At 40.4% G+C, this 12,271-nt stretch overlaps 1 protein-coding gene across 8 annotated transcripts in view; it reads right to left on the bottom strand.

Moving 5' to 3' along the window:
- Window positions 1-674: 674 nt before the first annotated feature.
- sun1b (Sad1 and UNC84 domain containing 1b) overlaps window positions 675-12,271 on the bottom strand; it is a 36,381-nt gene continuing 24,784 nt past the window's right edge. For 5 of the 8 annotated variants that reach the window (XM_067615942.1, XM_067615941.1, XM_067615944.1 and 2 more), the window contains 19 exons: window positions 11,449-11,706; window positions 11,135-11,269; window positions 10,521-10,649; window positions 9,585-9,668; window positions 8,595-8,702; window positions 8,342-8,461; window positions 8,089-8,182; window positions 7,570-7,628; window positions 6,918-7,120; window positions 6,433-6,705; window positions 5,755-5,847; window positions 5,154-5,245; window positions 4,882-5,026; window positions 4,436-4,750; window positions 4,217-4,301; window positions 3,079-3,194; window positions 2,726-2,893; window positions 2,542-2,634; window positions 675-2,452 (listed from right to left, as the gene is read on the bottom strand). In XM_067615942.1, the coding sequence (XP_067472043.1) occupies window positions 2,336-2,452; window positions 2,542-2,634; window positions 2,726-2,893; window positions 3,079-3,194; window positions 4,217-4,301; window positions 4,436-4,750; window positions 4,882-5,026; window positions 5,154-5,245; window positions 5,755-5,847; window positions 6,433-6,705; window positions 6,918-7,120; window positions 7,570-7,628; window positions 8,089-8,182; window positions 8,342-8,461; window positions 8,595-8,702; window positions 9,585-9,668; window positions 10,521-10,649; window positions 11,135-11,269; window positions 11,449-11,706 (2,687 nt within the window). In that variant the 3' untranslated portion in view covers window positions 675-2,335. The remainder of the gene's footprint in view (window positions 2,453-2,541; window positions 2,635-2,725; window positions 2,894-3,078; window positions 3,195-4,216; window positions 4,302-4,435; window positions 4,751-4,881; window positions 5,027-5,153; window positions 5,246-5,754; window positions 5,848-6,432; window positions 6,706-6,917; window positions 7,121-7,569; window positions 7,629-8,088; window positions 8,183-8,341; window positions 8,462-8,594; window positions 8,703-9,584; window positions 9,669-10,520; window positions 10,650-11,134; window positions 11,270-11,448; window positions 11,707-12,271) is intronic. The other 3 variants (XM_067615943.1, XM_067615945.1, XM_067615946.1) reach the window with 3 other exon arrangements.

Below are 12,271 nucleotides of genomic sequence, written 5' to 3'. Positions count from 1 at the left end.
TGTTCTGTGTAGCTTTGTATTTTGTATGGAGTGTTGTGTGTTTTCGTTTTTGCTTTGTACCATTTGTTGTTGGGCTGTTGTATGTTTTGTGGGGGACAACGGATGCAAATTAGCTTCGAGCTAACTCCGGTGCAGTGCATCTTTAATGTTTAGAACTGCACACTGTACCAATCAATAAATCAAATCTACAATCTTTCCAAATTGAAGTGTTGTTAAGGTGATTTTCACCAATTCACATTATGGATACATGACAACCACCATAATCCAACATAATGTTTTGTATGTTTTCAGGAGTAGATTAAAAATCAATATAAGGTATCTATAAAGGTGTTTGGCATCTTGTATTTTTGTTTTTCATCAAAATGTGATTTCATTACTTATGTGTTCATTTCTGATACAATTTCAGATCTATTATTATTGGCTCTAAGTAAATGGTGTTAATGATCAACCAAAACCAACCAACCCAAAAAAACAAACTACTGAATTGTAAATAGTCTTTTTCCTACAAATATTCAAAAACAAAAAAAATGCACATGTAGATGCAGATCATACTCTTTAACCATGATTATGTTATTCAGACAGTTATTCAAAATTAAAGTCTTTATTGGAATATATTCCAAAGCAGTTAAGTCATCTCATGACTGAACAAAAATAGCCATTTATCTTAAAAAAAAAAGAAAAAAGTCCCAAGATGATTCCAAAATGCACTGAACAGCTTTTGACAAAATGTACATCGCAGTAAATCATATCTCGCTGTCACTAATTGACTTGTTAATAAATAATATTGTGAACAAAACATTTTTGTACATAACATTTTAGACATCCCCATATTTGCAACCAAAATTGATGACTACACACACCCTCATTTTTTAAACAAACCGTGAAGACCTGTGCCACAAACATATCTCTGACAAGTTGTTGCAGTGCATCCTCTGACATTATCAACCCCTGACCCCCACCCCCCGAAAAAAAACAGAAAAAAGCAAAAACACAATGAGCAACAGCAGAAATAATGGTAGTAATACAATAATAATAATAATAATAATAATAATAATAATAATGACGGGATGATTTTTATAAAGCAACACTGATAAAGCAGATATTACCAACTATCAACAATGAAATATACAGATTACATTCCTTCAGGGTATCAGAATAGAGGGAGCCCATGTGAGGAGGACGTTTGTAACTGAGCTAGAGGGAGACAGCACATCCCATTGGCTTAGAGTCCGCTCTTGATAGAAACAGCAAAGAAAAATCACACTCTTGTCTACAGGAGTAATTGTATTATTTACCTTTCAGCATTGATTGGTAATTTAAGATCCAGGCAGAGAGGACACACTCTCATGTAAATCCATGATGCATTAAGAGTACTGTTCAGGAAGAGTCACATGCTAGAATTAATCCTGGAGTCCATCCATAACCATACACATATTTTATGTCTATGTTGCTTAATGTAGATAGTGAAGAGCCTCCTATTACTCCAGTCACATAGAGCTCAGGTCAGTGGTTATATAGTGTTGCTGTGTGGTTAAAGGATGACTTGCATCGTGCCTCCATTTGAAAAAAACATTCAGGGCCTGTCCGTAGGCAGCATGTTCGTTTCAAAACAAAAAATTAGTTATGGCTATATGGATGCATGATGGCAAGCCTTGAATGTAGTGATCAACAGTAGAAAGCCTTGCATGTCCAGTATACACCAACTGTGAGTGTGTTGCGGTCCTGCAGGCTGCCAAAATAGCTCAATTAAAGTCATTGCAGAGACCTGACAGCAACAAATGGGTCGACATGCCTGGACAGCTTCACAGGCAAAGGTGCAGTGGCTTTGATCCTGAAAATAGATTCTAACAGGAAATCAAAGTTAAATACACATGAGTAAGAACACAAACCAAATCAGACTTATATGAAGAAATGGTGGGGATGAGTCTAACCCCCCTGTTTCAACCATCCACCTTCCCGTAGAAGTGGAAGGTGCCAAGAGTGGGGTGGATTTGTCCGTTCAGTGGAGTCTGGCGCCCCCATGGGCTGATTCAGTGCAAGAGGTGTCTTATGAGAAGGGGACTGGACTTTTAGCTTCTTCCGTGGTTCAATTCCTCTCCTGCCATCCTCAACATTCCCCGTACCTTCCTGTGATTCTTTCGGTGATACAAAACACATGTCCGCGATTCAGTCTGGCCACATTCCTCTTAACAATCCACAACTTCTGTGTCTTCATGTCTTTCATACAAAAACGTCCACAAGTACTGCCGAGTCCCCTCCGTTTTTAAGAAGTAGGCGAGAGCTATGTACAGATAGGGTGATATGTCTGACATGAGTGTGTATAGTAGTGATGGATTCACTGAGGCCGAGGTTCTCCGTGGACTCTGAAGCGGTACAGGCAGGTGTACTCTGGATGCCCCCAGTTAGACAGCACCCGCACCTCAATTATCTGGAAGGCCTTATCATTCTGCTCCTGAAAGAGAAGAGGGGAAATACTCAGCGCCTGCTGGAAGACACTGAATTTCCAACAAGAAGGAAGTGTGTCTTTGACAGACTGATTACCGTAACAGGGAAGGTTTGCAGTGACTCCCCATCTTCATTGTATACGTATTGTCCCAGCAGCTTCCCTTCCTCTTGGTACTCATCATCTAGACCCTAAGCACAAAGAAACATCAGTTAATTATAGACGCTTGCATGAGTTTACGAAGTGTATGATTTAGTGGTTTTATGTTATTATGCTTCTTACATAGACAGTGAAGTTGCGTGGCGCACTGGTGATGTTTCCGGTTGGGGACAGGGCTTTGGGAATGTGCTCCACGCAGAAGGATGTGGGCCGGATCCTCAATGAAAGCCGGATCACCAGATAGCCCTGAGAGCCTTTGAATGCCCAACAGTTACCTGGGTACACATCAGGCTGATGGAGGGGAAGCAATAGAAATTAGTTTTGTAACAACATCCATGACTCTGACTGTGAGTGATTCTAATCAGTTATATTTACTCAACAACATCCCCCCCCTAAGATCTTAAATCTATCATAATAACATGTTTCAATCACCAGTAAGATATTTCTTTGTTGGATATTCTTATAGTGAGGCTCACCTGGATGACAACACGTGGAGACTGGGAGAAGTACCAGAGTGGCAGGCCAAACAGACTCATGAGGGCTGTCTTGGTTTCATATGTCTCAGAGCAGCGTGTACTGAGGATGCTGCCACCTGAACACACACAGATGAAAAATAAAACAGTTGTTACGCTTAAAAATATAATTACAATTTCCTGGCCCACAAATTAGTTATTCATATAAACTGAGGTTAAAGGCTAAGTATATTTATCATTCCACATTTGCAGGACAATTTATTTTGTGTGAAACATTTTTGGTTTTACATGCTTATATCACTGTTTGTTGTTTTTTTTCTTAAAGCCATCTGTCAACAGTTAAGGCAGGCACCATGTCCTTATAAAGATGCATAATTCTGGTGTGTTGTGTCCTTCGACTGCTGGCTCCTCTTATCTCTCCTCCTAAAGAGAATGACTAAGGAACCAAAATCTGCATTTAAGTTTTCTCTTCACACCACCAGTAGAGCTGCTTGTGTCAAAGCAAATATTCCTCGTGTTCGCCCACTTGTGTCCTCATCATTTGATCCTTCTTCTGTAAGTGCTGTCTGTATCTGTTAGCACCACAATGTGCCTTTGTTTTAGTATAAAGCATACTTTATTCATGTCACTTCACAATTGGAACTCTATAAAAGGCATAAACTATGTAACGAAATCAATTTTCATGGCACATATATCTACTGTTGTGCCTTTTATAACAGTTACAAAGCCCAAGCCTACTGTTTTTTTTTTTTAGATTTTTGGGGGGCAGACAGAAGAGCAGCAAAGGTCCCTGGCCAGAATAAAACCAATGACATTACAATTATAAGGTTATGTGTCTTAACCACTAAGTTACCAGGACGCTTTGATGCTCACACCTACTGTGAAGTGTATCGCCCATATAGGTCAGCAAACCGCTCAGTAACAGACTTGACAATGGAGCCTGAGCATCTGCTGTTAATACTCTGTTGTCCTTTGGCCTGGCTAATGCCTGCATGCTCGTTATATAAGAGACATACTGTTCTGCACATTAAAGCAAAGTACTGAGATATGGAACAGCTAGCTCACTAATCTCTACCATTCATTAAAGGGTTAACTACTGGCTTGCATTAAGGCCCAGGATGGACAGGCATTGATGTCTTACCTCCAGACTCCAGGGCATAGTCCACCAGACCCGTTCGATCCTGGGAGTAGAGCTTCAGCGCGTTCTGGACTATCAGCTTCACTTGCTGGGATACAGACCACAACACAGAGTTAAAGATTAAATAAGAGCCTCAAAACAACACTTTTAAAGAACTCATCTTAGATTTGTGATTAAGATGGAAATCCACAGTGATGATAATGTTGACAGAATGTTGATTACCTCTTCTGTCAGTCCTTCAGTAGAGGCAGTGTGCTGGACAGTCCCAGTTACTGTCTGGATGATGGTCTTGGCTTGGGACTCTGCTTCTCCCAAGGTCTGGGCTCGATTAAGCTCCAGCTGCTGGGAAACGTTTCTCAGGATACTCAGCTCCAGTGAGGCCAGTAAGGCTTGCAGGTCAGGCGTGCTCACGTAGCGCTGGGACAGCCAGTAGATCAGAGACTCAGGCACCTCTCCGCGCTCCTCAGCTGACTCGCTGCTGCCGAAGAACAGAGCCTGCAACTCCTTACGTACCTGGGAGGACACCTGAGCTGATATCTGGAAAGGGGATAAACAGAAATATATTGAATAAAGACATTCAATGGACACTGAATATCAGGAAAATCTATTATATTTTATGAAACAGCATCACAGAAAAGTCAGATTAAGTCAATATTTGTATTACTTACTGTCTCCTGCAGAGAGCCCAGCTGCTCACACTTGCCCTTGCATCCTGCAACACCCTGCAGGTCTTGCCTGATTTTGCCCAGTTCTAACTCAAGTCTCTGCACCTCTGCCAGCAGAGCATCATGGTCCTCCTGCTTCACACCCACACTGAGAGAAAGACAGAATCCACATATCAGCTGCCATAATCTTGACAAAGTTTCTTACAAAATTTGCATAACACATAGAAGAGAAACAAAAAAATGAGGAAAAATCAGTCAGCATGGGGTTTTGGTACCTGACAGGAGCTGTGTCTGCTGCTGAAATGACAACTTCTTTCTCCCGTTTCTCTTTCTCGTGCTCATACAGCTGCTGCTTCTGTTGCACCTCCTACAACACACATGGGTAACCATTACTAAATACAGACAAAGAAAATGTCACTCCTAGATAACAGATATACCAGGTCAATGATAACTGTCAATGATGACTCACCTGTCTGAACTTGTCTGGATATTTAATATTTTTAACATCATTGTCTTTATGGTTGTGTTACATGTCTCATCATTTCATGCTATTATGATAGTTTGTTATTTAATAATTAGACTCCATGCTTTGTATAACTGCATGTTGTGTCTTCTTGTTAATGTTCGCATCCTCAGTCTGTGCTTTTTCATGGATTATAATATTTTGCTTGTTTTTATATTTTATCTTAGTTTTCCTTTTGATAGTAAATTTTACAAGTTTTAACGCTTTATGTTTATCGGCCAATTCAACACTGGGTCCAAGGACAATAACTATAAATTAGATAAACATTGCTGCAAAAGTGCCACTGTTATCAATGTGTGCTTAGCCTGTAGAAATAACATAAATAACAAAAATGTGCAGTTTGTCTGATGTACCTCAGTCTTGGCAGCCAGAGTGTTGAGCAGCAATTCCAAATCAGCCAGCCGTGCTGTCTGACTCTCTTGGTGCAGTTTCTGCTGCTCTTCACTCTGCGCAGAGCAGAAAAAAGCAAGATACACGTAAACTTTTTAAGCAAAATGTCACTCTTATAACTAAACACTTAAACTTTCAGGAACAACATGATCTGTAGCTGGTTGAAGCTCCATGAGGGCCTAACCCGTGTAGGTTAGCTTGAGGAGGAAAAACTACCACGCAGGACTAATATCTTCTTACAGGAGTATTCAAAGCTAAGTTCTCCTAATCAGCAAACTGTACTACGATAAGAAAACAGTGTTGCTCGGTCCTTACTTGACCCTCAACTTTCCAAACCGCAGGTTCACCCTAGTAAACACAAAGGACCTATATCTCTTAAAGCGACAGTAACTTACTTCACTGTTTTAACTGAGGGCTTAAATAATGTTGCCTTTTACAAAATATCATCAGCATGAATTAAATCAAATAATTATTAGCTGAACTTTAACAAATTACTATTAATTAACTTATTCAATGACTTATACACAACAATCACTTATGTATCCCAATTTACATAAACTGTTTAACAAAATACAGACTGCACTTATTTACCAAACTAAACATACAAACATGTAACTTGGCTCCCACATGATCTCTCTCACCTGTGCTCTGTGTGTGTTCTCCTGGTCCAGCTCTCCTCGCAGCACGCTAAGCCTCTCCTCCAGCAGTGAGGAAACCCACAGTCCCAGACTCTCCCTGTCGGTCTGAGTGTGGAGCTGCTCCCTCAGGGTGCTGTAGAGACCCAAAATGTCAGTGTGATGCTGCTTCTGCTTGTCGTCACCCTGCTGGACTCGCTCCCACAGCAGGGCTAGTTGGCGCTCCACACGTTCAAGACGCTCTAAGTCCACACTAGAGACCACCACTGGGGGGAGGATCTACAGACAGGAATGAAGGAGTGAGTAGAGAGGAAGAGGACAGTGGAAATTATATAGCATTATATATGTCTTTAAACTAAACTGTATTTGTGAGCACTGTGGTCATTAAAAAGTTGAAAACTGCAAGATACTTGATGTAATGAGGTCATGTATAAACACAGGCTCACAATGAGTCAGTGCTTTCCAATAACTGCTTCATCTCTGTATCTTACCGGTGCCTGTGAGATCGGGGTAGCTGGTGTCTGCTCCAGTGGAGTCTCTGTTGGAGGGACGGGGACAGAGGCGGGACCGGGAGCAGAGACTGGCCCCGAGTTGGAGAAGAGGGTGAAGGGAGATGCAGAACGCCACTCCGTTAGGTTTATAGCTGGGAGGTAGGCAAGCAGGGTAGCAGTGGACGGACCCCACAACCATAAAGCTGCATATAGATGATAGAAAATGGGGGTTAAAGTGCATTCACCTGCTGGTACATCACTCATTACAAACTCATGTTGTGTAGACAAACTTTACTCTAACATTTTAGAAATGGATTTTAAATTAATTCAAGATCAAAAGTTTTTTTTTTTAAATATACCAAATATGTCAGGCTGAATTGTGGGTAAATGTAAACAAAATAAATAAATGTGTTTGTGTTTCGCTGTTGTGTAGGTATATGAGAGCAGGGCTGAGCCACATAGTGGAGTTGCCCACTAGAAGCCCAGAACGGCTGACCTGAATCTGATACTGGGTATGCAGAATACTCAAGGGATGCGTGCTGGTTAGGACATCTACTGCCTGACTATAGACTGATTTTTCTCTCTCTTTGCCCACTAAATGGGTTTCACCTGTGATAAAGGAAGGTTGAAGCACACACTCTTATAAACTCACCTAAGAGGAGCAAAAAGGGCAAAAGAAGCAGCAGGAGCTTCCAGAGTTTGGGAAGGCATCTGAAACAGAGTCACACACAGGTCAGATAAATAAACAACTGACAGGAGTACATGATGTTCATTCAAAAAAACCTTAATGAATCAAAACTGTCTAAGTTCAAAGGAAAATCGACAGCACATAAATGTCACCACAAGATGTGTTAAAATATGAATCAAAATGAAGTATTTATGGTATTGGGTAAAAATTTAAATCATTATTACTGTCCCTGAAAATGTAGCTTTACTGGAAACATAAATACATGAACATTTATGTGGTACATTTGTATATTTATAATGATTGTTTTATTCTTATTTACATGTTTAAGACATTTCTCTAAAACTACAAAATAGCTTAAATAGCTAACTCAATGTTTTTGTTAAAAAGTCATTCACTCTAACTGATTATGCATTTTGAATATTTAATATTTTGAAAACAATTAAGCTGTTCAAACTGTCTAATCCTGTGAATTATGGCTCTTACCGTGTCAGAAAGAAGACATTGAGGAGAGACATAAGAGACACCAGCTGGTACCATCCTTTTGCAAGAAACCACAGAAGACCTCTGCCTGCCTTCACTGGGCAGATTGAAGAAATGTAAAAAAACAACAAAACGAACAAACAAAAAATACATATAAAGACCAAGAATGAGAACATGATCAGACCATTTTGCCCAAAAAAGAAGAAGCAAAAAAGAAATTTTTTTCTAAGTTGATGAGAGAAAAAGTGCCACCAACCTGGAGCTGCCAGGAGCATCCAGAGCAGCGAGAGCAGCCTCTGTGCTGCTGTCCCAACCCCTGATCCCACTGCTTTGCCTGCTCTCACCACACAGTACCCTGGCTGGAGGAGGCAGTAACCTGGAAGGCCAAAGAAAAAAGTGATTAATTACAGCACAAATTACCTATACCAACAAAAAAAATGGGGTATAGAGAGCTAAACAGAGTATACAGAGCTAAACGTCATCTCAACATAAGAGAAGTGCAGGTTAACCTGTGTAAGCTAGAAGGCTCCACAGCGCCCCCACCAGGCGCCGAGGCCTGGAGGACTGTGTGAGGACGGTGTGTGTCTCAGAGTACTGCTTCCCTTTACAGTCATCACCTGTGTCAACCGAAATGACGGCAGGCAAACAGAAAACACAAAGGGTGTGTGAATGAACACATTACGATGGATTGCAAGCATAAAAATCAAAGTAATAATTCTGCAAATAATCAATGCAAAGGAAGTTTAAAATAGTATAAAATGAATCCGCAACAACAAATTATATGTATATAGTAAAAAGAAAATACAAGGGCCACTTGTATTCATATTGCACAGTCTGCAATATGGGTGATGACAACATGCAAAGCTAAATGTGTGATAACACCTTATCAAACTCTCAACGCATCATGAAACAACCAAATCTCCTGATTGTTCTTCTACTTCACTATAACGGTTTAATTACAAGCCCTTGTTTTCAAATGTGGCACTGGCTTTGCTGAGAGGAAGGACAACTTGACTTCACTATAAAAAAAAACCAAACAGTATTAGGCTTACTTCTTTTCTAACAATTAAAACATTTTATCACTGTCTGTTTATTTTGTGTGTCTGTTATTTTCCGTCATTTCATGTTTTTTATATTTATTTTCCACAGTATAAGCCTACAGCTAATTTCAAGAACTTTTTCCACTTCTGTTATCTGCTGTAATGCAAAATAAAAACTAGCTGACTGTTCTTTCATGTCTAGTGATGATCAGCACTAATGCGAAGTCTTAGTGTTAAAGTGAGCTTATGGGACAAACTTGAGTGAAAAGAGAAGCATCTGCTGGTCACGGCGGTCAACAGGCTGCTGACTAGTTAAAGCAGTTCACACAGCCTCTGCTCGCTGATCCTAACACAGGTCACGCATATTATTAACTCTGCCAATCACGGCTACGACGAGAAAAGCATAGAGAGAAAGAGAGAGCATGTGTGTGTGTGTGTGGGGTTTGTGTGTCTGCTTACACAGGGAACCATTGAGATTAAGATGTGATGCGTCTTCAGTCACCAGATCCTTCACATTCATGCTTCCACAGAAACTTGAGTGAGCTGCAACATACATACGACACATTATTTACTTAATGAAAAACATGTTGCAGTGAGAAAACCAGGGAGAAATGAATGATGGATGATGAAGAAGAACAGTAAATGCACGTCACAAATGTGATGGCAGAGGAGCTCTGTCTTCATGAGGAAAACGAGAATAGAGCTGCATGAAAAAGTGGAAACAAGAAAAGAGAAATGTAGTGACACCCATCCTTCAGAGTAAGAATAAGAGTTGATTAAACTCTTCTGCAGCTGTGAAAAGAACAAATTTATGTCAGCAGTATACCAGAAATAAAACTATCCTTGTACAAATTGCTGTCAAGTTCTGTGCAGCGTGCATTTTACTGACTGCACACCACATCCGAGGAGCTTAAAAAATTGCAGGAGTTGCTGATGAGGTAGGAGTGTCTTATCAGTTCTGCTTGAGTGGTCATTTAAGTGCACATATCCTCTCACAACCTCATGTGAACTAAAAGACTGCCATTAAAAATGCAAATTATCATGTGATGGTTTTGTCCGAAATCAGGCAATAGTGTTTTAGGGTGGGTACAGTTTTAATTTCGTTTCTAGTATACTTCCTCCTTTAGAAATAAAAAGGAACAGCGTGAAAGTGAAGGCTGGATGAACTGAGACAGACACAGAGATGATGAAGAGATTCTTCAAAGTCAATCCCAAACAGACAATTTTACATATTTATCTTAATATGAGGCTTCTTTCTCCTTAAACAAGAAAGTAAGCGCTTAGTAAGGAAAGAAACGGTGAAGAGAAAGTTTATTATTAGAAGAGCAGTAGAAGAGGTCAATGAGGTCAGGAGCTGTGACCCTCGACCTTTTCGGTATCGGGGAGGGGGGGTACCTTGTCCTTCATAGCCATTTGCCCTGTAGCCCATCATTCTGTGGAGAGTGGTCTGCTTAAACAGCCACAGTTGGGACAAACCGGAGGACACCGCTTGTCTCACTGAGTCCGAAAACGACACAAGGACACCTGGTGACACACCCACCCCAAACACTCACTGTTAGTCAAAACGCACACTTGAGTCACTGATTAAGACATAAAAAAGTACAAATAAAAATAAGTGATGGGATGAAGAGCAGGTGAAGAAGATGATAGGAGAATGCCCTGTAGATACCCTGAAATGAAAAGGACAGAAATGTATGCACAGCCTAGTGAGAGGAGATGTAATAAGGTTACATATAAGATAGAAGTAGACCATGACTCAGCCAGAAACATTAAGAGTGATGAAGAGAAGCCTGGCAGCCAGGCAGAAAGCAACAAGAGTGGAGATTTCAAGAGTGCTGCAATAAAAGAGTCTAAAATCTGTTATCACGCTTTAAGTCAGTTTTTCCTCGAGATCAGTGAGAATCTCACTCTGAGCTGAGCAACTCAGATAAACTGTCACCCCAGAAGACAAAAGAGAGAGAGAGAGAGAAAACAGAATGATGGGTAATGGATGATCTCTTGTTGTATACCTTTTCTCGGTGGGCTCTTGGCCCTTGAACCCAGCCAGAGCACATTGTTGAAGAGCAGAGTGACTAAGGACACTATGGGGGCCAGGGCTCGTTTGCTGTAGCGTATACACGTATATAACATTGACATCAGGACACCTGGAGAGAAACACCACTACTAATTATATTCTCATAATCACAATTTAATAAAGACATGGAGATACTCGCCTTTCACCTTCCAGCTCCAATAATTTCAACATTTAGACGTACAAATGTGGGGAGGAAAAGTGGTCTGCAGTTCAAATATGACATTTCACTCCAACTCCAGAGTTTCTCACCTGTCTTGTTCCTCCGACTCCTGTCCCTGGAGTATATGCTGGTGAAAGGTGACGACGAGAAGGTGTGGGCATCGGTGGAAGCTTCTGCAGCCTGAGAATTCGATGATGATGATGAGTGTGTGGTAAGGGACTCTGTCCTATGAGAGTGTACAGAGCAGTCTTTACAGATGTAACCGTTGGCGAGCGTGGCGTGGGACTTTGATGCACTGGCACTGACGTCACCATTGATACTTGATGAACTGTGGTCAGTGCTCTTCCCTGAGGGAGAACAGCATATACACAGATAATTGTCATTAACTTAAAAAAAAACCACACACAAGGAAATGGTTAAATTCATAAAGTATTAATGCATTGACATCATGTTTTTGAAAAGCAAGTATGCCATTGCATTGCTTGAAAGGTATACACTGTTTGAGTTGTACAGAGCAACAGTAAATATCCAACAGATGCACCCAAAGAGCCCATCTTTTATTTTAGATCTATGTCTGCGCAGCAAAACAATCTGACTTTAAACTGTTTTAATGTTCCGTATTATTAAAATTCATTTATCGTGATAATTTATTATGAAACAAATGAGCAGAAATGTTAGTAATGCATTTCTTTTTCACACTTGACTACTTGACATGTTGAAAATATTAATATTACATATCTTTTACCTTGCTGAGTATTACTTTTTGCCTTTGCAGTGCTAATTTCCCCATGCAGGTCAACTGTTTTGTTTCATGATATACTAGGCTCTTGAGTAATTACCTTCTTGCCAGTAACTGCTAGCAATGAAGAACCAGTTGATAACAAGAATTTAAGACCAGGTATACCAAACCAA

Source organism: Thunnus thynnus, chromosome 17 (assembly GCF_963924715.1).
Source record: "Thunnus thynnus chromosome 17, fThuThy2.1, whole genome shotgun sequence".
Lineage (NCBI taxonomy): Eukaryota > Metazoa > Chordata > Actinopteri > Scombriformes > Scombridae > Thunnus > Thunnus thynnus.
Note: the sequence above shows the minus strand (reverse complement) of the source record. Positions and strands in the feature narration are given on the sequence as shown.